Below are 27,518 nucleotides of genomic sequence, written 5' to 3' on the forward strand. Positions count from 1 at the left end.
GGGAGTGGGAGGTGTCCACTTCAAATTCCTGTGCACTTGTTTGTCTTCATTCCGCAACTCCTTTCCACTTTTTACTTTTTTAGTCCTCTTCATTGCACATGTCTACTTTTTCCAATTTTGTTTATACAAATTTTTCTTAGCCCTCTTCATTGCTTGGTCGTCTTATTGGACCCCCAAATTTAGACGGTGATGATATGTGGACTCTTAGTTTTGCTATTTGTTTCAAGACTGGGCTCATTAGTCAAGCCCCTTTATGGCCCATTCTTCATAGTTTTTGATCTGCATGTAGAACACTGGACTGAACTGGGCTGGGTTCAAAACCCCAGAAGAGAAAAAGGAAAACAATTTAATTGATAATTCTAACGGTTAAAAAAGGTCAAAACGCGGTCATTGGTCCATTGCTTGATGTCCACGCAGGCCTCTTTCATATAACAAAGAAAGGCCTAACCCTTGGTGGAGATAGTTTATATGCAATGCTCTAAAACCTGGACAGCTGCTCTCTCATTCTGTCTCCGCCGTAACTGCTACTATTCCTCACCTCAGCTAAACAGAAAAGCCTATCTCCGCCTCTTCTCGTCCGTACAACCACCACCACCAGCAACCGCCATGGTCGCCCATCCAAAAGACGAGGCCTACCTCCAGACCGTTATTCCGAAGCGCATCCAGCTCTTCCAGTCCATCCAGGCCCAACAACAGGCCCACCGCCAGTCCCTCCCCTCCGATGCCATAAAGTAAACCCTAAACCCTCTCAATTCGAACCTCGTCTTCTGTTTGTTGTATATGTGTGTATACATTTCTTGGAATTTGATTCTCTTCGGGGGTTTTTGTAGGATTACATTGCCGGACGGGAAGGTGAAGGAGGGGAAGAAGTGGGTGACTTCGCCATTTGACATTGCCAAGGAGATTTCAAAGAGTTTGGCTTCGAACGCTCTGATTTCTGAGGTCAATGGGGTTCTGTGGGACATGACCAGGCCTTTGGAGGGCGACTCTGAGCTTAAGCTCTTCACTTTTGAAGACGACCTTGGCCGTGATACATTTTGGCATTCGAGCGCTCACATTCTTGGACAGGTGGGTACCTGGGAGTTATTGAAATGTTTAAGGTTTTTGGTTTCGGTTGGATTGATTTAAGTTTTGATACGGTGCAGGCACTTGAGGTGGAGTATGGATGCAAGCTCTGCATTGGTCCTTGCACCACTAGAGGAGAGGTTCGATTGTTTATGTTGATTCTTGGCTATATTAACATGCTCATTTACTTTGAGTCTTTGAGTAATTTGACTGCTTTGTTTTTGCCGAGTATTGTTTGAAATGATTCCGTGATTGTTTGCATTCGATGCTATCAGTTTCCGTGATTACTCATATAGTTCCCTTATGAAACGATTGAATTCAATAACAGGGTTTCTATTATGATGCATTTTATGGCGATTTGGGCTTGAATGAAGAGCATTTCAAGCAAATTGAATCAGGGGCAGAGAAGGCAGTTAAGGTATTGGTTTTTCTCTTGTGAAAATGTCTGTTTGTTGTATGGAGGAAATTGCTCCCTGACTGATTGCAAACCCATAAGATGTTTCAACATTTTGCTCTTTCTTGTTGAGAATCCTTGACTGGTTAGTTGTTTCTTTTTTCCCAGGAGAAACAGCCTTTTGAGCGCATTGAAGTATCAAAGGAACAGGCACTTGAGATTTTTTCTGATAATAAATTCAAGGTAAGTGAAGCTGCTTAGTTTTGTGTCTTATAAGTAATTGACTGTTAACTACTTTTGTATATGCATTCATACTTTCAAAATCAATTTCAGATATGTTTCTATTTTGCACTATTTTAATCAGGTTGAAATCATCAATGATCTTCCGGCAGACAAAACTATCACCGTATATAGATGTGGCCCCTTGGTTGACTTGTGTCGTGGACCCCATATACCAAATACATCCTTTGTCAAAGCATTTGCATGTTTGAAGGTATGTGTTTCCATGGCCTTTTAAATCTGTAATTTGTAATTTTCATCTTGTTAGCATGTGTTGTGTGTGGATATTTAACATTGTAATTCCAGGCTTCTGCAGCCTACTGGAGGGGAAATAAAGATCGTGAAAGTTTACAGAGAGTTTATGGAATATCTTATCCCGATAAAAAACGTTTGCAGGTGATATTCTTTCTGTTTTGACCTTTTTGTACTTTGGTTTTTCTTATCTGCTTTCTTATTTGTATCAGCTGCTTCAGCTAAGTTTCCTAGCATTAAAATCTAGAGTTCCTTCATGCACATTGTTGCACTAATTCCTCATATTTATACCGAAGAAAAAGTATGGATAAGAATTTCATTGCTAACTGATAAAATTGAATTTCACTATAAGAACTGAATATAGCTCAGAGAGTGCACTTCAATGAAATGAAAAAGGTTTCACATGTGTAAAGAAAATAAGATGTTGCCTACTGGTTAATCAAACACCCTAGTATAGTGGTACCTGAAATACTTTGATTCTTAAACTTAAATCTGGTGGCTCTAGTACCTCATATTGAAGTACAAATATCATAATCAAAACATGTGGCGGGTCTCTCATGATATTTTATAAATTGAGAAGTTACCTTTGTAATAACTAGTCAGTAGCTCATTGGGTGTGCTTTTGAGCCATGTAAACTGAAATTAATGAAGCTTTATGAAGTTCAATGTTTTTAAGCAACACGCTTGGTATAATATTATGTGAAGCAATATTTGTCAGAGACATGAATTTCAGACCCTCTTTAACTTAAGCTTGTAAATCATAGTGCAATCTAAGCTACAATTAGTGCTACAGGTAGCTATTGGGTGAGGAATTAATATGTAGAGATCAAGTTGTGAATTTTGATAGAAAAGCAATAAAAGCTAGCCAATGCCATATCTGGACATTGGTCTTGAATTATTTCATTTTCTTACCAACATCAACTTTTTCTGCAGGCATATATCCAGCACCTGGAAGAAGCAAAAAAATATGACCACAGATTGTTGGGTACAACCCAGGAGCTTTTCTTTTGTCACCCACTTAGGTATGTATTGAGTTAATGTTTTTTCATTGCTTAAGTGATCTAGATTGTCCATGATTTCCATTTGATTATTTCTTCTTGTCAAGTTCAGCCCAGGAAGTTGGTTCTTCCTCCCTAATGGGACTCGGATTTATAACAAATTAATGGAGTTCATACGAAATCAATATAGAGAGAGAGGATACCTTGAGGTTGACAGTCAATGTTCAGTTTTCACTTCATTTATTAATAATCTTAAATAATTTGCACCTAATTTATTTTTATTTGGTAGGTTATATCACCAAACATGTACAATATGCAACTTTGGGAAACATCTGGTCATGCTGAACATTACAAGGATAATATGTTTTGTTTTGAGGTGAGTTTTGATATAACTTGATACCATTGTGTTTACTTATGTCGAAACCTTCATGCTTAAAAGTAATCTGACTGTGGGGGATCAAGGAAATGGAAAACAAATTAATGGGCAGATATAAAAATAAGGTCAATACACAGATTTGACAGGTCAATACACAGATTTGACAATGTATATTTTGTTTATTTTTTTGTGTGATATGAATGAATATCAGATATTGGCTATATACATATTGTTGTATAACAGGCTGACAGCCTATCTGGTGCCAACTAAACTTGTCTTACTATTTCTCGGGAATTTTATATAGCTGAGTCATGAAGGAAAAGTCTGTTGCTTGACCAAAACATAATATGGAAATTATGGTATGGAATTCAATGCAGATGATTGAGATCATCGTTAATTAGTTATGCTATGTAAACGAACACTTGAACAGGACTATGTTTAACTTACTGGATTTTGTATCTTTGTATCTGATGATGTCAAGTTCCCATTGCAGATTGAGAAACAGGAGTTTGGATTGAAGCCAATGAATTGCCCAGGCCACTGTTTAATGTTTCAGCATAGGGTTCGTTCATATAGAGGTATTTTTTTTTTTTTGACAAGTTTATTTTCACGTTTTATTCACTTGAATTGCTTGATAGGAAATTCATTCAGCATATAAGTTTTTATTGAGCATGATTTGGTCAAAGTTGACATTAGATCCTGATGTACAAGTGGCATTAAAACACTTTCCTTTTTGATTAGTCAAAATCTACATGATTGAGTTTGTTGTACAATTGACATTTTTTTTGGGGCTTGAGTTTCCTGTTATTGATCGACATGGTTTTGATGCATAAGCTGGTGGATGTTTCATTAATCGACATGGTTTTGATGCATAAGCTGTTGGATTTTTCATTAATCAACATGGTTTTGATGCTTAAGCTGGGACATTAGTTTGCTTATTTTTGTATTTCTAGAATCCCTCTTTTTTTTTTCAAAAATAATTTAGCTTTCAGCAAAAATCTTTGGACGGACCATACTTTGCTGCTAAGGATTTGAAATTGTTACTAATTTGTGTGTGAGCCTTTGCACCATACTTATTCTCATTGTTTTCTTTTTCCTTTTAAAACCTTGATCACAAAGAACTTCCTCTTCGACTGGCTGATTTTGGGGTATTGCATCGGAATGAGGCCAGTGGTGCACTCACTGGATTAACTCGTGTTAGGAGATTCCAGCAGGTATACTTTTAGATGTTAATGTTGCAGGTTTGAATAATTGTATTATTGGGAGCTTGCTGGTTCTATATGTGTGTGTGTGTGTGTAGATTTTTCTGGGGGGTTTTTTAATACCTTTGTTTTAGCATAACCCTAGCTGTTAATTTAGGTGTCTCATATTCATCATCAATGTACTTTACAAACATTTAGGATTATTCTGGTTTGAAATGCTATTAACTCATAAAGAGCTTATACGACTTAGCCAGTGCCCCTTGGTGCTTTCTAATGAATATTACTTTATTTATCCAAATTATATGTTTTAAGTCATTCCTTACTTTTATTCACTGGCTGGTAAACGTACAACTCTTCTGACAAATTTTAGTCCAAAATATACTACAGGATGATGCACACATCTTTTGCAGGGAGTCCCAAGTGAGTTGGACTTAATTGACATTCTGTATAACTTACTTTTTAAGGTTTTGTTTTGTTTTTAAGACTTTTATATGTATGTGCTTCATTTTTCAGGTAAAAGATGAAGTGAAGGGTGTCTTAGAATTCATCAAGTATATCTATAATATATTTGGCTTCACTTTTGATCTGAAGCTATCAACAGTAAGATTCTTTATCTATATACTTAATGAACCTCTTGACTCCTTTGCTTATGGTTGAAATGAATTAGCATCATTGCCATTTATTATTGTGTGATTAATTTGCTTTATGGCCTACAAAACCCGAGCTTGGGTTATGTAATAGTGCTTTTTTTTTTTTCCTCAAATTATTATCATCTTTTTTTACACTAGGATCTCAATATAAGATGCTTGAACCCACACTACTCACTGAGATTACTAAGCTTATTTTACTTATAATGATTTTCCCCACAGTTTTGGACTTTTTATTTTTTCTTTCTTTATGTTACAACGGATATTTGTAAACTATTATAAATTCAGAACTCTAGTGGTTCAAAATATTTAGTGAGTGGAGTTTATTTGTAATGTAGCAACCATAGTATTGCTTAACCCACATTACTCACTGAGATTACTAAGCTTATTTTACTAATAATGATTTTCCCCCCAGTTTTGGACTTTTTTTTTTCTTTCTCTATGTTACAATGGATATTTGTAAACGATTATAAATTCAGAACTCTAGTGGTTCAAAATATTTAGCGAGTGGAGTTTATTTGTAATGGTAGCAACCATAGTATTGCTTGTGGAAAAGTGACAATGCTCTTCATCACATGTTATATATGCTGCCTAGGCTGGAAGTTTGAATTTGAGTACTTTATATGAGTTAAGTCTCTGTATTTGCCTGTATCTATTTACATCTATGCATGCGTGTTTGAAGGATGATGAATTCATATTTATCGTGTTATAAAATATTTGTATTTTTGTTTGTGCTGTAGAGGCCAGAAAAATACAGTGGAGACATAGCAACATGGGATAAAGCTGAGGCTGCTCTTGCAGAAGCATTAAATGAGAATGGCAAGCCCTGGCAGGTAATTTACCCTTTATGCTGTAATTTCCCTTAGCATCTAGCTTACTCTTCTTTTGGTACCTAATGCTGTATGATCATAAAAGTTTATGTATAAATTTATACAAATTCCATTGTGCTTGAGGCAGGGTAGCTCTATTTATTATTGAACTCATCCCAAACTGGGTTCAAAACTTGATAAAACTCAGTCACCCTACTTTAAAATGGTTTAGCTTTCTACTCCACCCATTTACCATGAAATTAGATTAGAATGGCAAAATTTGTGATTGGCAGAGTGTCATTTTGGTCCATTATCTGTTTTTTTTTTTTTTAAAGCAGTACTATAGGTGCCCCTGTATTTCTTCTTTGTGTCTGGATGCTTACATTGTTAAGTCATGTTATACAGATAAATGAAGGGGATGGTGCATTTTATGGACCGAAGATTGATATCAGCTTATCTGATGCATTGAACAGAAAATTTCAGTGTGCAACATTACAGGTTAGAGGGAGTTGGGGAAAAAAAAACTTTCTTAGACCTCTTTCTGTTTTTTTTTTTTGTTGTGTAACCATATTGGAAAAAAATACTGTGGGTGCAGCTTGATTTTCAGCTTCCTGCTCGTTTCGAGCTGTATTACTCAGCAGAGGGTGAAGAAGGCAAGAGGGAGACACCTGTTATGATACACAGAGCTGTTTTAGGTTCTGTTGAGCGTATGTTTGCTGTACTGTTGGAACACTACAAAGGGAAATGGCCCTTCTGGCTTAGTCCACGTCAGGCAATTGTTTGCCCTGTCTCGGACAAATCCCTGCCTTATGCTCTACAGGTAATTTGATAGTAGGCTTTTGTGGCCTTTGTTGGCTGAGCTCTATAAATATCTATTTGCTTTTTGCTGTTCCCCTTCAGGAATTTTACATTTGATGCATATGAGTGCCATTAATAACTGATCAAGGTTGGTTTTAGTGCTTCCAAATTTCAATAAAAAAGGGTTGGTTTGGTGCTTGGTTTCATTAAAATTTTGTCAATATCGACTAATGTTCATCACTAGTATGAGTTTTTTGTTACTGTTTTTGGATATCATGAAATAATGAAGCCGGTATTATTCTTTTCTTTGTGTTTCCATGTGATTCCAATGATTTAGTGTCATTAATAAAGTACAAGACATTCACACATCACACATCACAAGGAGTGGTATTTCAGAAGTACTTGCTGGTTTGGTAGTTTAAGAAATTTGAAGTATATTGCTCATTTGAAAAATTAATGTGTTTTGTTAGTAGTTGTACAAGATGCTTAAATGTGATTCACTAATGGATAAAATATTTGAATATGAAGTCATGGGTTAAAAGCTATTGTTGCTTTTTTGTAGGTTCGGGATCAGATCCATCAGGCTGGTTATTATGTTGATGTTGACACAAGTGATAGAACCATAAATAAAAAGGTATGCATTCATAACTTTGTCCTCAGCATTAAATTTTCCATTTTTCGGGTTGACCTAGATAAACTCGTATAAATTGTTTTTCTCATGTTAGAAATTCTGATATCAGCTTAAGTTGTAGTTTAATGATGTCCAATAAGTCTACTGTCACAGGGGAGGAATTAATTTTAACAAGATAATTAACGCTCTGCAGTCAATATTGTTGCATAAATCAAATACAATATAATTACATTGGGCTGAAGAGTTTAGATATGTAATTAAGATGTAATGTAATAGGTATCTGTAATCTTACACATGTGAAATATTGACCGTTGAAGATAAGCTAATTAAGGAAACTACCACATCATTCTTATAATACTACTGCTGTGATACCATGTGGTTTTTAATAATTTGTTTTATTTATTTATTACATTGGAGGTTCGATACCTAACTTAATCTTAACTCATTACCCCATCCACTCTCACACCACTTAGGCTAACCCCAAGGGCTTAGTTTTTAATAATTTGTTGATAGAAGCCAGTGTAGGTTAGTGCCATAATATTTTAATTCATATACTAATTTTAGCGCACACCATTATACAGCTCAATACTGATACAGATTCAATCTGTTTGCAATATAGTGAGCGCAACCCAATCATTTATGCATCTAGCTTCAGCAGTGTCAATTTCTTTGCTGAACTGAAATCTTTTTTGTTTAATGACTGTTTGTTCCTGCAGGTACGAGAAGCTCAGGTGGCACAGTACAACTACATTCTAGTTGTTGGTGAGGAGGAAGTCAAAACTGGACAGGTTCTCTTCGTTTCTAATACTCTACTTTGTTTATGCTGTATTTCACCCTAGTTGCAGTTGTCTGACCACGAACATTATGTCCCTTACTTGTGTTATTTGTCATGAACTTTTGCCATTCGAGTGAGAAGTTAATCCTTGATCCTTATCGTTTCAGGTGAGCTTACGGGTCAGAGATAAGAAAGATGTCACAGTAATGGGCATCGAAAGCCTACTCAACCACTTTAAGGACGAAGTAGAAGCTTTCCATTAGGATTTTCTTTTTGAAGAATGCTCAAAGTAATCTTAGACTTCCTCCCACGCATGGGGGGATTTTGTGATCTCACTGAAAAATTAGCTGTTAATCCCTGTTTAATATTCTAGTACTACAATGTCTTGGTACTGTAATTTCCTTTTTGCAGATTCAGATTTGTTTATATGATAGCTTTCGTTTTTTTCTTTAATTGTATCATGCATGTGTGCAGTAAACCCTTCTATTTGCATTTCATGGTGACATTAATATTTGAATATTCAAGAGGATACGTATATACATATTGCAAACATATCATACTCAAGAATGTTAAGTATCCTCGTGAATGTTAGTACTTGAATATTCAAGAGGATACATATCAAACATATCATACTCTAAGTTTGGTTTTCAAGAAGATACATATCATACAAGTTGCATAAAAAATATCGTACTTGAATATTCAAGAGGATACATATCATACTCAAAAGTTGGATTTTCATCCAATGATTCAATTTAAAAAGATTAGAGTATATAAGCAAATATTATCTTTAATAATTGATTGTTTGATTTTAATTGAAGCACTAAACACCAAGGTGCTTTAATAACCGTTTGAGTGTTTAAGTAAATAATGTGTTTATAATTACACTGTTTTTTTGTAACCATAACCATCGGATTTTCTCGACACTAATATATGCACATTCTTACACATTAAAATACTTGGTGAAGTGCTTAAACACTACTCTGCGTGGTCCTCAAATAAGGTTCTTGAATGTTGTATCTTACCGATCGCGTATCTCATTTATCTATATATTAATCTAACAGCGACTCAATCTCAACATTGCACCGAACTGGATTGGTTGGCTTCTTTATAACCCAAATATTTCCATGAAATAAATGACCATCTACATAAACAACAATAAAAATTTGGTATCATCTCATCTCACTTAAGATAAGAATGGAAGGTTGTGGGCTTATAATTCTAGCGGTAAAAAGGATTAGTTATCCTTACAACGAGTTCGACTCTCACATTCCACATTATAGACAAAAATATATATAAAATAATGAGGGTGAGTTGAGGGATTAAATAACCTAGGGATGCGTTTGCTGTTTTGGTATTGTTTATTGAGACAGTTATCTCAACAATATTGTCCAGGAGAGATTTTTAATTTTTTGCCCACCTCTCTCTTTATGATGACATAAATACATATATGCATCCTCTTGCAGTTGTCGTACGTATTTTCAGCAAGCCTTTCATTGTCAAGATATGGTCATATCTAACGAAGTAATCAAACATGTCATTCATATATATAAGAGGAGGTAGCAAGAAGATCCTTGACATGCCATCCACAAGAAGCAAAGCTAATTAGCTAGCTAGGGAATATATATGGAAGGCCAACTTAAACAATATGTTAGAAATGGATCCCCATAATTGATTTCAATATATATATATATTTAATATTTAAACTAATAATTAAGAGAATATATAAAAGCTACTATGATCTAATAAGTAACCAATATGAATATATATTAATTGCTTAGTGGTGATGGAAATGGTGTTGTTGAGTACGGCCATAAGGAGGCATAGAAGTGCTGCTCTCACCAGGCACGTTGTTCTTTTGTGGCATATTATCATATTGATCTACACGGTCGTGATATTCAGTCTCCTCCTTGGCCACTTTGTGATCCATAAATTGCAGATGATGAATAAGAGGAGGTGGAGGAGGAGGGTGCTGTGGGTGCAGCTGATCAGGTGAGGGCACCACTGAGGGTAGCTTTGAGAGGAGGGCTTCAAGGCTGCTCATGGAGGGTGTTATGTTTTTCAATATCGGATTATTATTATTATTATTATTCATATTGAAATTATGGTCATGGTGATGATACATCATCAATTCATTTCCACCTTGGAAACTATGCCATGCATCATGATGATGAAGATGATCAGGTGGGGTACCATAGCAGCTGCCATGAACATGGTGATCGAGCTTGAAGGGGAAGGGTGGAGTTGATGATGGGTGTGGCAGAAGCACCCCTGGAATGCTTTCAATGTAGCTTAGCTTCTTTCGTAGCAGCACAACATAGCTCAAATCTTCAATCACCTGTACACGTACGTATATCAATCATATTATCATGTGCAACTGCAACAATTAATTAATTAAAACACCAGCTACGAATATTAATCACCAAATTCAAAAAGACAGAGAGAGAGAGAGAACCTTGTGAACAGCTCCTAACTGAACAACACCTTCTCTAACTGCTATCAGGGCTATGGTCTGCAACAGATCAATATCATATATATTTCATTAATGATTAATCCGTCAAATCAAAGAAATATTCTGTCTTTAATTAGTTTGAAATTAATATGAAGCTAGCTATTATATATACCTTTATGCCAGACTGGAACTGGGCTTCCCATGTCCTAGGCTGCTGAAGATAACCAAAAAAAAAAAAAAAAGATAAAAAATTAGAAACCTAGTTAGGAAGAAGACAGACAGATATTTTGAAACATATATCCACATATATAATATGACATTATAAAACTAGTGCAAGTATATATGTGTAGCAGGAAATTAATCACAAATTAACTTATTTTTGGCCCGGAATAGTATATATACCGAGTCTGCAGAGCTGTGCCAGGTTGATAAGAAGTTGATTTCTTGATCATCATTTGGTTCTTTGTATATCCACTTGTGAGTATGATCCGCGGCCACTTTCCCTATCAACCTGCAATTGCATCCCCACCCCCCAGAAATAGAAAAATGAATCAACTAATTAATTGCCTTAATAAATGTTTTATTGTTTGCAAATGAATTAAGTAGTTGATAATGATAATGATGAGCCGGTAAGCTTAATTAGCTAGGTTACCCTTCTCCATAGTTGTAGATCTCATGGGACATCTTGAAGAAAAGCTCTGGTTGCAGGCCATGGCCGCCATGGTACTGCTGAAATTGATCACATGATGATGAGTTGGCATACACCGAAGGCCCTGCAGCTGCTCCACAATCACTACTGCCCATCGAGTTGTTCATCGGATCATCACCTCTAGTACTTGACGACGACGCAGCAGCAGCATTGAAGTTGCAGAAACCATCTTCCCAAACCAATATCCTGCACCACCCGTGAGTTATATATATACCACAATTACGTACACTAATTAATAACAAAATCGAGATATTAGTCACCAGTTCCTTCTGTTCCCTCTGGACCTGTCATAAGCTCCATGACCTTCCCATCTGTTACATTATTATATACCAAAATGATGTTAAAAACCAAAATAAATTTCATTGGAAGAAAAACAAGTAACGAAATTAAGAACCCATTTTTGTTTTGGAAAGTAAAGTAGTTTAATTTCATGATTTTTGGTTGATTCATTAATTTGTGATGAGAAATTCCTTACTTGGGTGGTGGGTAGTTCCTAGGGAGGATTCTCCAAAAGACTGCATAAATCCACTGAGAATTGTCATGAATGCACAAGCTTCTGAGGGTGTGTTGAAGCAGATGACTCACAGCTATTGGGCTCAGCTGCTCTTCTTCCATCACACTGTTACTCACTCACACTAGCGAGCTACTTTCTTACTTACTACTAATAAATGTTTAGCCAATTAAGCTTCCTGATCTCAATCTTTAATTTCTCTCCTGATGGATCTTCCAATCTCTATATATATCTCTACTTAGCCTAGCTAGCTAGCTAGCTTCCTACCTTTTAAGAGAAGGGAAAACCCCAACATCCCTATACCTCCTTTATATAATAAGCCCACCCCAACATATATGACTCATCTCTCTCTTCTCAAGTCAATTAATAAACCATTGTTTAATTAATTGTTTTACCAAAATGATTTCGTGAGGCCCCCACCTAGTTTGCCTTCCCGGTTCCCAACGGTCTTTCTTTCAATTAATTCTTGCTAGCTTTCATTTAAAAGTTAAAACTATGCTATATACCACTGTACCGCCTTTTTTTTTTTGTGTGAATGTGGTTAAGTATTCAAACCTCCTCATCCCAATAATTATGAATTATCATGGAAACGACCAAATTAACCTTATTATATATATATATATATCTGCTCAGACTATATATATATATGTATGCATCATGATCTTTCGTGATCCACCCATATCTTTCTCTCCAGCCCCAATGTTTGTCTTACCATTCTGATCGATCATCCTAACACACTATAACTAACCATGAAATTAAACATTCTTACCCTCGATCTCCTATAACTAATCACTGTGAACAATAAAGTACTGCACCCCCCATCAATTTTAGCTTAAGCATGTTAATTAATTAAATTTGTCCAAAAATATTCTACTTAATCAACTTCGATCAATTTTTCCCGTGGAGCTGAACAAGCCTTAGAGTGAAACTGTGCTATGATTAAAGAACATTTTTGCGTAAGTAAGTTTGGCCAACATATATCAATATATATGTGATTTTGTTGTTCTGTTAAGGCATGCTAGCTAGTGTACGTATATATATATATATATATATATGTTACCGCTGGAGTAGGGTCATGTTACCATGTACGTTCAGTCAAAACTATGGGTACTGCAAAGAGGTTCGAGAAACTTTGGCACATAATGCGTACAGGGAATTAATGCAGTTTGTAGTTGATCATACTAATTCTGCCACTTCATAATGTCACTAATTTTCCAATTATAAGCCCTAAGAGCATGTGCAATGATTGAGGTTAATAGGCAATTTAATACAAGCCTATTGACCTTCTTTTTCAATTATTGACTTGACTCAAGTTTGTTTTGTTGCAATGGTTTAAGTCAATAGCTATATATTTTTTAATATTTTTCGTATATTTTCTTACATATTAAAATTTATACTATTGAAATGATCTCAATGAGATCTTTAAAATGAGCCTAACATTTAATATGTTTTAATAATTTAAATTAATACTTAAATATAAATTTCTCTATTTTAGATTATAAACTATAGAATAACCCTATTAATAAAAAACCATAATTCATATAATAAAACATTGATACATTAATTCATATAATAAAACCATAATTTATGGCAAAAAATAAAAACATTGATACACCAAGTCACATCACACAATCTCTCTCCTCCTTTCACTTTTTCCCACAGTGGATCCCTCAACTTTTTTGGTGCAATACTAAATCAATTGGCAATTGGCAAGTTAAATTTTTGAACTATCAATTACCATTTCAATTCATCTATTGCCAATTAACACCCCATTACAAACAATTTTTGTTTCAAATTGTCAATAAATGCCAATTGATCACTATTGCACATGCTCTAAGGCCCAACCTAGCTACCATTATTAATTCACAATGCACATCACAAGCAAGAAAAAGTTACTTGCTGCCAACTGATCGAGACCATGCATCCATGTCATTTATATAAAATGCTTGCTGAAATATTAATTGCATTATTATATCTATAAATTCACTGCATACTGGAACAGTACTTGTACACACAGAGACACATACATAACATAAGCTAGTGTGTACAGTGTACTTTCCTTATAGATCTCACTATCTCAGCAGTCTCAGTTACAAATTTCAGAATATATACAGATTAAAAGAAAAAAGTGTAATACTGCAACTTAAGCTTTGATCTCTCTCTCTCTCTCTCTCTCTCTCTCTCTTCTGTAATCTGTATACAACATGATGACCAAAAGGAGCTTTCAGTGTGTTCATTTCCCCACCCTGACACCAAGGAAATTTGACAGACCATTATACTGTCCCTTTGACCGTCCTTTTTTACAAGAACACATACACAATGTAGTAAATGTGTGATTTACAGGCCGGATAACCAACATTTGTCACCTTCATTGCTAGCCTTGATAGTGACACACACATTGCTACCTCCATAATTTTCTCTTTGGATTCTTAGTCCCAAGCCAACCCCATCTATGTCTCTATATGTGATGAGAGAGAGAGAGAGAGAGAGAGAGAGAGAGGGTTATAAATGGGTTCTGTTAATATTTTTGAAGTTTTGGGGTCTTATAATGCATGAATTTACTATCCCTTACACAGAGAGCTAGTGAATTAAATATATTAAATTTGGGGACAAGGTCTGATGGCAGTGATGTAAGCAAAAGGAGTGTGTTTTGGGGCAACAATTAATTGAATGAGCCTTGGATTTTATTGGTGGTGGTGATGCTTCAGCTGGTGTATGTACATATTATATATTTGGCGTTTACTTATTTTTAAATAAGTCTTCCAAGAATTGATATGAAGGGTGGAAATGAAGAAGTTGGGTATGGAAGGAAAGAAGGGCACAAGATAGTAGTGTTGGTCAAGATTGCTGGTGTTGAAAAATGTCCCATCCCTTTCTCCCATTAAGAATAGGAAGGTTATCTCTCTGCTCTTCCCATCCTTCTCAGCCTCCCCCATTTTTTATATTTAAATCCTTCAAATATGATGGTGAACCAAAAAGAATTAATTAAGAAATTTGTGGGTATAAGTATAATGTGCCTTTGTTGATATGTATAGCAATAATCAGACAATAAGAGACAGTATCTAGTAATGCACACTCCAAAGCAGGCAGGCATATATATGACCTCTCGGAGTCGATCTCTCCCTCTCCACCACACAATTTTAGCCTATTATTCTATGAGAAAGGTTGGTATAGGATCAAAGAATGATCGACATGGGAAATGGAATCAAAGTAATTTGATATTGTTTGGAATATTTGATATTGTATTATATTAGTGTTTATATATATGATGGGTAGGGCGGTAGATTGCCATTTTTGTCTTACAGAAACAGAAACACTAACTAGCCCTCAGCTGTTTTGGTTTTGTTAGAAGGGGTTGTTATTAGGTATCTGTGATGTCCAAAACTCTAAATTTCAGTGTTTCTTGGAGTGATAAAATGTCTTATCCACTTAACAAAATGATTTGTTTTCACATTGATATTATATAAAATATTGGAATCCACACTTCCTAACATGCATGTGTCACAATAAGGTGGGTTTAATTTATTTCTTTTTGTTTTCTGCAGAACCAATTAATACATGATAACTATTTGTTTCATTTAGTTAAATGCATTAATTTAGGAAAATTATATGATTAGAAAGGAGTTGTATGTATGAAACCATTGAAGCCAAGTGCGTATAAAGCAGAGAGAGGCATAAAATCCAGAGGAGAAAAAAGTCCAAGTAGGGTTGTGCATATGAGGGAAGTTGGTCAAATGCATAAAAATATATACTGCGAATTCTTTCTCCTAACATAGAAAAACGCCAAGGCATCACGTGAAGGCATTGCTAGTCACAATTTTGGCCTAGCAAAAGCTTGTGTACAGCGTACTCATCCATAACCAAAAGGAAATTAAAAGAAGAGATTAAAGAAAGATATCCCTTTCTGGGTACCTTTTGTAACCTTTCAATTGCTGTAAAATTGGGGTTGTCTTTCTTTTTTTTGGCCATGAGTCTGTTTTTCAAAGACTCAAAATATTCTTGGCTCCCACCCACACCAACTTTTACATATCATCAATGTAGCAAAAAGCCCCCCATACATAGTACCTAAATGTGGCTGTAACTCAAACCTGCAACGAAAAATGGGAAGATGCCCTTTCAATCTTGGCCGTCCATCAGACCAAAAAAACCTTGTATACAGTCGTGGTATGCAATCCCTCTCTCATATGTCAATCGTGTAACCAGTTTGGTAAGAATGAAGTTGTATACAACGATTGTATATAAGACGGACCAAAATTCAGTTGATATATATAATCTAAGGAATATATAGATATTAAGCATGCATGTACACGCACTGATAAGAAAAATGGTAGAAGAGCTTGCACATGGTAGTTTTTATGTTCAATATCCCTGTTCTTAAAGCCATGGAAAGATAACCATTTTTTGCTCAGGTACTTGGAAACAATGGAAAATGATTTTTATCATACACTCTCAAGCTTAGTCAATCTAGTGGACGACCCACATGAGAATCCACTTAATGCCCTTATTGTGAATGCAGATGTTCAACACGTACATAATTCAATCTTTGAGGCTAGTAAAGATTTTGCCAGACGCTCCCTCTTCATCAACAATATCCCTTTCACTATCATCAATATATCCATCATCATCATAAATAAAGTGGACTTGGACAACCAAGTCACAACTAGTATCATATCATATGTATATACTACTGGTCCACTTATAAGCTGTAATCAATGATATGATGTGCTCTAAGGGTTAATAATTAATTGCTTATATCATTTGTTTCATTATCCACTTTAAACATATCTATGCCATCCCATCAATTATTAATAGGTAACTAGCTCTTTGTCAATATCATGTGGGACAGGTCCCAAAAATGGGGTTGAGTTTGGAGACCAAAACACTATCTTAGAGCTTAAGTTGGAGATTAGCTGACATATATAATATGGTTTGGTTGGTGGCCGGAAACATCAAACATATGCGTGCAGAATGTTCTTTATATATATATATACTTTGTAATATGGAATTAGATATTGGCAATTAGATTATGTTAATGATTAGATGTGCATTAATTATTAGTTCTTTTACATAGAAGCTAGTAAGGTGACAGATCATGAGATACATGGCATGATTGCCCCCAGTTGAGTGGGGTTAAAGGGAGGCTTGGATGATGTTAGCTTCTTTGGCTAACAGAAGATTGAAAGGGACTAACAATCATAGAGAGATGGAATAGGCATCTAAAGCTCTGTAGTTGACGACAACATGACTAAGATATGTGGGGTTACAAGGAGATAGGGACTTGATCTAATCACACAGAAAGTGCCTCCCCATCCCCTTTTTCTTCTGAATCACCATCAAAAGTTCTCTCTCTCTCTCTCTCTCTCTCTCTCTCTCTCTCTCTCTCTCTCTCTGTAGATCTGCGCGCAGAGAGACAATTAACAAATCAAAGATAACCTTCCTAGCTATGCTACATGTGTCACATTTATTAAAAAATTATATATGTTGAGAGTAAGAATCTCGCATTGCGAAATTGAGGCTTTGCACTCATTATCAATTGATTTTAGATTATACTTAATTACATAAAAAAAAAGTACATAGGTTGAGAAATTAATGTGGTCAATGATGTGTTACAAATACAGTGTTGTTCTTTTTATTTTCTCACTTGAGATCGGTTTTACCAAGTGATTACATGTCAAAAAGCTGTTCTACTACCTTGGTCTTTTGATTGATATTGTTATTATTGACTTGGAAACTCTCTTTACAGTTGGCATGACAGATGAGGGCATGGCCATGGTGTAAGTGAGATGCTCCTTGTTCTCTACTTCAAAAAGAAGTAAGATATAATTGTTGGGGTACATTATACAGTAACAGAGGCATGGATTTTTTAGGGTAAGTAGTGTTCATACTTGGTCGGTTCGAAATGGTTAGATGTTAACAAAAGTACTTAGTCCGATTCGAAATATATTAGTCTGTAGATTTCATAATCCAAAACAGTTTCAGTTAGGATTACAATCCAATTCAATGTGGATTGAATTGAAATTTACCAAACAAAGAAGCATCATACTATACTTGCATGAGATATATACCAAGAAAAAGAAAAACATGATAAATGTTTACAATAGTTATAGTAGCTTGAGTTGAGTTGGAGTAGGTGCCTGAACTCTGAAGAGTGAAGATGCTTATCCTATTAGGCCGCTAAGTTTGTGGGCCATGGACCAAAGCAAATATGACCCCACATCCTCCCAAGTCCCAACAATCCCCATTCTAGATTGTCCAGGTTCATGGCCCCATTCTCTGGACTATAATGCTAAATGCTGGGTAGGTAACAGCCAAGCACTTGCAATTTTCTGAGACTTGAGTAAAAATTTTGAATCCCAAAATCTGTCCAACAATTATGAAGAGTTTTACAAAATTTCATTGCAAATGCATTAAACTACGATCATTCTTGTTTCACAGCAAGATAGATACTTTTTATTTTTGTTGCTACTGCATGTCTGAGCAAACAAAAAAAAAAACACAAAGTTTTCGCACTGGCTTTCATGAGAACACAAGATTTAATAAGAAAAATGGGAAGCCAGTGATATGCCACTATCAAGTATCAAAGTCTTAGTCTCTTAGAGAGAGGGAGAGAGGGACCCACCACATATTCTCTCCCTTTGAAGCTTTTCTCTTCTTTCTTTGCATGAGTCAGTGAAGGAAAAGAGGGAGGGAAGGTACAATTGGTACTAGCAGCCAATGGGTTGCACTGAGTTGTCCTTCTCCGTCCCTCTGCAAGTGCTTGCGGGTGGTAGATCAACGTGTCCTTTGCCTTTTCAAAGGACACTACCTATTACTGATAATGCAGCGCCTAGCCGGTACACCAAAGATAAGAATACCACAACTAAATCAAACAATTTAAACACTTTATTCATTCTCCTAATTCACCATCATCAACAATCTAAACATTTTATCGTCTTCTTCATTGCACAGCATGTGACTTCCACGTGTTTAGACGGATCTTTGACTTGTGGAACACTGTTATTAAAGTTGGAAAATCATTGGACCTATAATTAATAAGTTTATAGTTAGGCATAGCGAATGGATTGAATATATCGTGCATCTTATTCCTCATCTTCTTTGCCTCACAGAGAAGTTTTTTTTGGATAAAAAAGATGTCTATCTTTTACCAACTTTGCCTATATTTAAACACCTAGCCTTATGTCCTTGTCTCATTTTTATGCTAGCTGTCTATTTTCTTTTCCATTTTCTGGGTAGACAGGGACTATGTCAAGGAATTACAGATCTTAATTTTGGCAATCTTATATCAGACTAATATCAATGACAGCTGCATAAATCAGCTCCATAACAACTTTTGTGTGTGTGTGGAAGTTAATTGTACGCATGCATTAGAGTCAAATGGAGGGCCGGAGGCATAATTCATGTAGCTTTTTCTCTCCACAGGTATATGCTTCCTCCAATTGTTTTATGTGAACATTGACATCCCCATATCATCATTGATTCAATATAGTGCAAGTTATGAGCACCACCTGAAATCCAAGCATGAAAAGTGTGTAATTTAATGCCTATATATGTTATTAGCATTTGTTTGTTATGAGTTCATCTCATTCGATGTAACAAAAAATTAGACCATGATATTTATTAAGATTATAACCTTAATTAAGAAGAGCTAGAGAAGCAGTAATGAAGTGTGGTGGTTTTTCCCCGATAACCCATTAGAGAGCAGGAGTAGCAGAAATGCCCGATCGATGGAATGTCAGTCAAAGCCTCAAAGGAGTCCAGGACCACCTTCAAACAGATGGAGCTAACAACTATATGTGTATTGGTCCATTGCCGGCCTAATTAAGCTCGACTGATATGCATGCACATGGCTAGGTTCAAATTTCAATACATAAAGGACTGCCTAAGCTGCATTCCTAGCGTGATTCATATTCATATAGATCCTCGCTTGCTGCTTGTCTTTTACTGCAGTTGCGTCTGGGATGTGAAGGAATTTGGGACTACTGTATATGTGGACATATGATTGTAGCTTAATAGGAGTGCATGGGCTTGTCTCATGGGCCACTCTTGGTTTTTGGGTTTTTTGAGGGGTCTTATGGGTCGCTCTAGGCCCGATATCTCAGTTAAACTAAGGCCTTTTGGGTTTTATGCTGTGATATAGACAAGACCAAGAAATGGAAATTGGCGAAGTTATAATGTCTTTTGGGTTACATTGGGCCAGAGGAAGAGAACATGGCCCCATAAAACACTTCATATAACATCATTGAATTGATAAAAATCTGCGACATACTGTGTCACATCTCAAAGCCTTTATTGTACTATTTTCACTAGCCAATGAAAGTAACCAGTCAATGTCATTAATTAGAATCATTATTCTCAACCTCATATATTATCCTACCAAGAAAGTCAATGTCACAGTTGTCTCCACAGTGATGAAGAATAGAATTTAGCTGTTTGGGCAGGGTGATCGACAAGCATGATGAATAGAGTACACAAAAAAGAGAATGTGGGGTTCAGGATCAGTAACAGCGATCATGGTGGTGGTGGAGTGTTTGGATGTGGGCGTGAACATCTTGAGCAAAGCAGCAATGAGGAGTGGGATGAGTGACTTTGTCTTTGTGGTCTACGCAAATGCCCTCGGCTTCTTCTTCTTGCTTCCTTCTTCCTTCATCTTCTACAGGTTCACTTACTCTCATCCAATTACCCGTATACTGTTTTTTTTTTCTTTCTAATTAATAAACTTATTCAATATTTCATTTCTGCAGAAGGACTCTTCCTCCACTCAAATTCCCCATCATCTGTAAATTGTTGGTTATTAGCTTACTGAGGTTCCAAGTTTAATTATTCAGCTGTGCTTAATTCTCTACATGCATATGTTTGATTTTGCCTAATCATATGTAAATTAATTGTTTGTTGTTGGGTTGGTTCAAGTTGTGTTTGTCAGCTGCTAAAGTTTATTGGGATAGACTATGGCTCTCCAACTTTGGCCTCTGCAATGGTTGATCTCATGCCGGCTTTTACCTTCATTCTTGCTGTCATCACCAGGTGCATATCCTTTCCTCTATGCTATATAGTATATATGCATTAAATTATTTTTATTGTCCCAACATTTTTGTAATTCGTATATATGTTTGTTTAATTAGGATGGAAATTCTTGATTTGAGAATTGCCAGTAGTCAGGCCAAGTGTATAGGCACCGTGGTATCAATCTCAGGGGCACTAATTGTGACCTTATATAAAGGCATACCACTCATAAGACCCGATCCATCGCCAAAGAATAATCTGCAGCTTTTTGTATCCTCCCAAACAAACTGGCTCATTGGAGGCATTGTGCTTGCATGTCAGAGCTTTCTTCTAGCACTTATGCATATTGTAGAGGTGAAAACAAAAAACTTTATAAATCTTGTTCTGATATAAAAAAATTACCACCTCTTCATGCCCAACTTGCATCATTAATTAACTTCATGTTTGTTTTGGTTTGTTAATTTATCTCCAGACTTGGGTTATTAGGGACTACCCTGAAGTTCTGATGGTCACATTCCTTCGTAGCATCTTTATCACCATGCTATCTGCTGCAATTTCTCTGATTGCGGAGAAAGGACCGAATGCTTGGCGACTAAAGCCTGACATAGAGTTAATAGCTATTGGGTATTATGTGAGCATATATTACAGATCATTAGCTTAGTTAGCTTTGATTGATGATGAACTACTTGATGTGCTGCTTGATTTGTAAATGTAGGCAGCTTTTGAAGTAATAATAAGGAGTGGTATTCATATATGGGCACTGAGAAAGGAGGGACCTGTTTATGTTGCCATGTTTAAGCCACTTGGGATAGTCATCGCACTTGTCATTGGGGTCACATTTCTTGGGGATACTCTCTACCTCGGAAGGTTGTTGGGAGCTGGTATAATAGCAGTTGGGTTCTATACTGTGATTTGGGGACAAGCACAAGAAGATAAGAAAGCTCAAAATCATCAAATGGGAAGCTTGGGGTCATGTTCTGATTGTTCTCAAACAAAGCCTCTTTTGAATTAGCCACAACCTTTCATTTGGAAGTAGGAGACATGTCACTGTCAGTCCGTCATTCACAGTACACTAATTTGGATGGTTGTCAAAGTCTTGTAAGATGCTAGTCATTGTAACGTAGTCTTACCAAAAACTTGGTTTACACGTATATGGAATATGGATAAGGAGTTTGAACTTGTGATAAAGTTGGTTGAACTCATTCATGGTACTCTTTTCATTTACTTGGGAGTGTCCTACTTTGAATTTTAATGGATTTTAAAAATCTAACGAAATCTAGATATCTTCAATTATGATTTTTCAATTAAGATTTTAATGAATTTTCAAAGAAATTAAAGTGTCCCTAATTCAAATTTTAATGAATTCTAATTAAATTTAAATGTCTTAAAAAATTTATAAATTTTATTAAGTGATAAATTTTAATAGATTTGAATAAATTTTTTACATATAACAAATTCTACGAGAATTCTAACCAATTACTTTAAATTTTGATGAATTCTATGAATTTCAAAATTCATTAAAATCTAAGTTGAGGACACTCTATGTTTTATTGTTATTAAAAAAAAGGAAAAAAATGACTCTGAATGGTTCAATTATCTACCCCAATCGAAATTGAACCATAACTTCATTTTGAGGGAGATATGTCACCTTCCAAAAAATATGTAGGTCATGAAGAATAAATTCATCATTTGACATCTTCCAGTGGTTAAACTTTTTTCTTTGTTTTTTGTGTGTTGCTTTTAGGTTTATTCTCTTAGCGAAAAACAAAATTCTCAGTGATCAATTTAAACTTACAGAGGTGGATCCTCTCTCATTTTTCTGTCTTTCTCCTCTTCTCTCGTGTCAACATAATATTACATGCAATTGTTATTTTTTATTTAAAAAATTATTTAAAACAAGAAAGTTTTTTAATCATATTTCAACTCTGAATTAACTTGAATAATAAAAATAAGAAAAAAAAAAACAAAAACCTTGTCCCTTTGGCCTTTGCTCAGTTTTGGATTAGGATTTATGTATGTTTAATTGAGAATCCAGGACCTATACTTTTTTTATTTTTGGCCATGGATCAGGATTCAGGACCTAAACTTAAATGGAACATGATATGATGTATCCAAGGTACTTTTCTAGCGTAGCATGTTATCTATAAAAAAGTATGACCAAGACCAGTGGGGCAAATTTGACTTTATTATAAAAATCTTCTGAGCCCAGGACACATACACATGCACAAAAGTGTTTGCGCGTGAGAGAGAGAGAGAGAGAATGGAGAATTTAGTGGCGTTTGGTGGGATGGTGCTGGCGATTCTGATTCAAGCAGGAAGTATGATAGTAAACAAAGCAGCGATGACGAAAGGGAGCAACAAATACATAATGGTTGTCTATGCTAATGCTCTCTCCTCCCTCATTCTTCTCCCTTCTGCCTTCATCTTCATCTTCAACAGGTAACTCAGGCCTGCATCTTAATTAATTCCTTAACTAATTACGTACTTTCTTAATTAATCTCCCTCATATATACATGCAACCAATTAATATATGGTCTTCATATGAATTCATTGGCTGCAGATCCTCATACCGCCCTCCGCTTACATTCTCCATACTCTGCAGATTCTTCTTGCTTGCCCTCTTTGGGTTGGTAATTAATCACTAATTACCATACATACACCATACATGCAGTTCTCTACATATACACGTACACATACACTTACTTCTCAATTTCTAAAAAAAAAAAAAAAAATTAACAACTCAATTTATATACTTCATATGCACAGATGTTCAGCGCAGATATTTTCATATGTTGGTATAGACTACAGCTCTCCCACGCTCGGCACCGCCATGCTTAACCTCATCCCAGCCTTTACTTTCATACTTGCAGTCATTTTCAGGTTCTAATTATTAATTTCTCTGCTTTGAATTATATATGTAGGACCCCCACCCAGTAAGCTAGCCAATATATATGCCAATAGCAAGTGCCTAATTCTTAATTAATAATTCACGTCATTATCGTACGTACCTAACCTAATAGTCCACAACCATCCAGATGAAACAATTATTTTTCTTTAAGTTCATTTCTTATTTATAATTATAACCAGTTAGACTGGGTTTTATATAATTGTACATGAGTCGCTGAGGAGGACCATGAAGTTCAAGAAGCATGCGGGTCCCTAATCCCTACATTAGTCACGCTAAAAGCCTCTTGACGAGGTCAAGCTTTCATTACATGTATACTGAAAAACAAGTTTTGGAAAAGGACTTGCTTCAATTCAGCTTTTATCTAATTACAATTACATGCATATATTCTTCAAATGGATCGATTAAATTAATGGGTGGTTAATTTATAACTTATATATTAATTAGGATGGAAACTGTTTGCTGGAGAAGCTCAAGCAGCCAAGCCAAAGTTGTAGGAACCATAGTATCAATTACTGGGGCATTTGTTGTCACATTCTACAAAGGTCCACTATTAATCAATATCATATTAAGTACTCCTAATTCACTCAATAATCAACTTCTTTCCTCATCACAATCCAACTGGATTCTTGGAGGCTTTTTTCTTGCAGCTGACTCTTTATCCAGTTCTCTTTGGTACATTGTACAGGTAATTACTAATTAGGCCTATTTTTCAATTACCCTTTCTAGCTAGCTGCCTAGAGCTCATGAAAGTACTTAATTTAATTAATTCCAAATTAATAACCTTTGCAGGCATCTCCCCATCATAACAAGTACCCAGTTCTCTTCACAGTCTTTTTTCAATCCTTATTCTCAACCATTCAGTCTGCAGTATTTACTTTAATTGCAATTAAAGATGCAACTGCTTGGGAGCTAAGACTGGATTCTGGGCTCATTGCTATTTTATACACAGTACGTAATGTTGTTCCCTTGAAATTAATGTTCATTTTGAACTTCTAAGACAAATTTTTCATAATTAAGTAGCACTATACTGGTAGCTAGCTAGGTGCAATTAAATAAATTGATTTCTATGATGGATGATATATGTATAGGGAATTGTTGCAACCGTGCTACGTTACAGTTTATTGACTTGGTGCGTGTGGAAGGCTGGAGCTCTTTATTGTTCTATGTTCAAACCTCTAGCAATCATTTTTGGTGTCATCATGAGTCTCATCTTTTTGGGAGATCCAATCCATCTTGGAAGGTATAATTTATATTCCTTCCTCCATATTAATTTGTTTCAACTTTTTAATGCGTACTATTCATGTATTTGTTATAATAAGGTTTTTTCTTGTGGGGAATTCAAATGTTTTGAAAAAACGTTCGAACGCTCACACACATCTCACATTAATCTTGCATTTTGCATCTCGCATCAAAGAAATTTTTTGTCATAATTAACTTGTCACTGTCATTAATTTCTATGTGGAGGGTACCTCTCTCTCTGTCTCTATTAATATGATTATGCCAAAAAAGTGATTATTTAAACCTTGTGGTTAAGAGATCATCTTCATTGGTTGAATCATTGAAAGTAGTGAGAGGTACAGGTGGTTGCATGAATAAGTGTTTTGGCTTGTTATAAATTAAGAAAGAATTGTTATTAAGCAAATTAATGATAATTTTAGAAGAATTTTGCAGCTTGGTTGGTGCAGCTGTAATTGTTAGTGGATTTTATGGGGTGATGTGGGGAAAGGCCAAAGAAGAGAAGCTGGTAGAAGATGGTGAAGCTAAGACAGGGCATTGGGAATCGTTAGATCAAAATAAGGTGCCTCTGCTGCTGCAAAACAAGGGACAAGAGAAGCACAACTGCTCTAGTATCCTATGTAGATAACACCGTAGAATCGTAGACCCTGTCCTGTGTTGTTTTTGTACACAAAGCCGATGCAAATGGCCTAGTGCTTCTTAATTAATTAATAATTAAATGGCCTAGCTACAAACATGCACCATGCAAGAAACAGTTACTTTGAGATATATTAGTTATAAATTAACTCTCTTAAATTAAGTTGATTTCTTATAACAAGTAGTTTTGGAAAGTTGACTTGTTCGTACAGCAGCTAGCTAGCTTGTATTAATTACACTCAAAACATATATACATATATAGATTATTTCATCAAATGGGTGCACACATGGCTTATAAGTTAAATATAAATTATTAGGATGGAAAATGTGCACTGGAAAACCCCAAGCAGCCAAGCCAAAGTTATGGGAACCATAGTATCAAGCACAGGAGCATTGGTTGTAACATTTTACAAAGGTCAACCAATCATACTAATGTCACCCAATAATCGACTTTTTTCCTCATCACAATCAAACTGGATTCTTGGAGGCCTTTTTGTTGCAGCCGAATCTTTCTCTACTTCCCTATGGTACATTATGCAGGTAATATATACATACGTATTTATCTAGGGCCATTATTATTATTCAATTATCCTTAACTTCTAGCTAGCTAGAGCTCATGAAACTAATTAAACAACAAATAATTAAGCAAATCGATCCTATACATTAATGAATTCCAAATTAATGAACCTTTGCAGGCGTCGACCCATAAGAAGAAGTATCCAATTCTGTTCACAGTGTTTTTTCAATGCTTATTCGCGACAATTATGTCTGCAGTCTTTGCTTTAATTGCAATTAAAGATGCGACAGTTTGGAAGCTAAAACTGGATGCGGGGCTCATTGCTATTTTATACACTGTATGTAATGATAATTTTTAACTTCATTGAGCATGGAATCAATATTTTAAAGTTCTTAATTAAGATTAATTTTTCATGTATAATTTATTATTGATTTTGTATGATATTATATATATATATATATATATTTATATATATATATAGGGAATTGTTGCAATCGTGGTCCGCTACAGTTTAGTGACCTGGTGCGTGTGGAAGGCCGGAGCTCTTTATTGTTCTATGTTCGAGCCTCTCGCAATCATTTTTGGTGTGGTCATGGGTGTCATCTTTTTGGGGGATCCAGTCTATCTTGGAAGGTATATTCCTTCATATTAGTTAATTTCTTTCAGGTTTTTAGGTCATTATTAATTAACATATATGTACCAGAAATGTTATTAAACCTAGCTTAGGTGGTTTAGAGAATAAAATAATTAGTAGCAAAGTCAGTGAAAGGTACAGGGGGTGGACAAGGTGTTTTGGCTTGTTATAAAGAAAGAATGATTAATTGGGAAATTAATGATAAATTAAGAAGAATATTTTTGCAGCTTGGTTGGTGCAGTTGAAATTGTTGGTGGATTTTATGGGGTGATGTGGGGAAAGGCCAAAGAAGAGAAGGTGGTCGAAGATGGTGAGGCGATTGAGGCAGAAAATAAGGTCCCTCTGATACAAGACAAGTCACACTTGCAAAAGTACAATCCTATGTAGATGACAGTGTAGATCGTCGATTCGATCCTGTCCTAGTGTCCTGTGTTGTTTTAATTTTGTAAGACTGTTTATGGCTAATGGAAATGATCCAAGTCCTCTGTTTCTACTTTGATGAATTTTATCAATTCATATAGACCACAATTATCGACCTTATGCTTGACAAATATGGCGTGTATAGTGCGACTCGAGTATTGCATGATTAAAATGAATTATTTGTGAAGATTCCCAATTTATTATAAAACAAGTGGCGGCTGTCAGCCTGCCACGGCAATTGAGATACCAAGGGTGGCCCAATTGGAGTCTAC

General features: G+C 35.6%; 5 protein-coding genes across 9 annotated transcripts; 4 read left to right on the forward strand and 1 right to left on the reverse strand.

The window, feature by feature from the left end:
- Positions 1–442: 442 nt before the first annotated feature.
- LOC147295013 (Threonyl-tRNA synthetase) lies at positions 443–8,671 on the forward strand. Its single transcript, XM_086231355.1, has 20 exons — positions 443–731; positions 831–1,068; positions 1,146–1,205; positions 1,394–1,483; positions 1,628–1,702; positions 1,824–1,952; positions 2,045–2,134; positions 2,924–3,012; positions 3,101–3,197; positions 3,278–3,364; positions 3,858–3,942; positions 4,484–4,578; positions 4,954–4,986; positions 5,080–5,166; positions 5,954–6,046; positions 6,428–6,520; positions 6,618–6,842; positions 7,383–7,454; positions 8,168–8,239; positions 8,394–8,671. Exons 1-20 carry the CDS (start codon positions 469–471, stop codon positions 8,487–8,489), a joined length of 2,169 nt encoding a protein of 722 aa, XP_086087481.1. The 5' UTR covers positions 443–468; the 3' UTR covers positions 8,490–8,671.
- A 1,166-nt stretch (positions 8,672–9,837) lies between these two features.
- LOC147295014 (uncharacterized) lies at positions 9,838–12,124 on the reverse strand. 2 transcript variants are annotated; one of them, XM_086233266.1, is made up of 7 exons: positions 11,860–12,124; positions 11,645–11,695; positions 11,328–11,570; positions 11,078–11,186; positions 10,848–10,886; positions 10,679–10,735; positions 9,838–10,561 (listed from the first exon to the last, which is right to left on the reverse strand). In XM_086233266.1, the coding sequence occupies exons 1-7, from the start codon at positions 11,997–11,999 to the stop codon at positions 10,001–10,003; spliced, it is 1,200 nt and encodes a 399-aa protein (XP_086089392.1). In that variant the 5' UTR covers positions 12,000–12,124; the 3' UTR covers positions 9,838–10,000. The 2 variants fall into 2 exon arrangements, with proteins under 2 accessions (XP_086089392.1, XP_086089391.1); XM_086233265.1 differs by having other exon boundaries at positions 10,848–10,889.
- Positions 12,125–20,313: 8,189 nt separating this feature from the next.
- Positions 20,314–22,097, forward strand: LOC147295015 (WAT1-related protein At3g28050-like). 2 transcript variants are annotated; one of them, XM_086234604.1, is made up of 6 exons: positions 20,314–20,551; positions 20,637–20,699; positions 20,803–20,916; positions 21,015–21,249; positions 21,368–21,526; positions 21,611–22,097. In XM_086234604.1, exons 1-6 carry the CDS (start codon positions 20,376–20,378, stop codon positions 21,905–21,907), a joined length of 1,044 nt encoding a protein of 347 aa, XP_086090730.1. In that variant the 5' UTR covers positions 20,314–20,375; the 3' UTR covers positions 21,908–22,097. The 2 variants fall into 2 exon arrangements, with proteins under 2 accessions (XP_086090730.1, XP_086090731.1); XM_086234605.1 differs by having other exon boundaries at positions 21,368–21,519; positions 21,611–21,758.
- Positions 22,098–22,958: 861 nt separating this feature from the next.
- On the forward strand, positions 22,959–25,675 carry LOC147295016 (WAT1-related protein At3g28050-like). 3 transcript variants are annotated; one of them, XM_086234601.1, is made up of 7 exons: positions 22,959–23,334; positions 23,456–23,521; positions 23,662–23,775; positions 24,248–24,488; positions 24,593–24,751; positions 24,892–25,043; positions 25,462–25,636. In XM_086234601.1, exons 1-7 carry the CDS (start codon positions 23,156–23,158, stop codon positions 25,499–25,501), a joined length of 951 nt encoding a protein of 316 aa, XP_086090727.1. In that variant the 5' UTR covers positions 22,959–23,155; the 3' UTR covers positions 25,502–25,636. The 3 variants fall into 3 exon arrangements, with proteins under 3 accessions (XP_086090727.1, XP_086090725.1, XP_086090726.1); XM_086234599.1 differs by having other exon boundaries at positions 22,966–23,334; positions 25,475–25,675; XM_086234600.1 differs by lacking the exon at positions 23,662–23,775 and having other exon boundaries at positions 22,976–23,334; positions 25,475–25,675.
- Positions 25,676–25,958: 283 nt separating this feature from the next.
- Positions 25,959–27,332, forward strand: LOC147295017 (WAT1-related protein At3g28050-like). Its single transcript, XM_086234606.1, has 4 exons — positions 25,959–26,215; positions 26,371–26,529; positions 26,674–26,825; positions 27,054–27,332. The coding sequence occupies exons 1-4, from the start codon at positions 25,994–25,996 to the stop codon at positions 27,211–27,213; spliced, it is 693 nt and encodes a 230-aa protein (XP_086090732.1). The 5' UTR covers positions 25,959–25,993; the 3' UTR covers positions 27,214–27,332.
- Positions 27,333–27,518: the final 186 nt, after the last annotated feature.

The sequence above is a fragment of the Dryas octopetala genome, chromosome 2, assembly GCF_963921425.1.
Source record: "Dryas octopetala chromosome 2, drDryOcto1.1, whole genome shotgun sequence".
NCBI classification, from domain to species: domain Eukaryota; kingdom Viridiplantae; phylum Streptophyta; class Magnoliopsida; order Rosales; family Rosaceae; genus Dryas; species Dryas octopetala.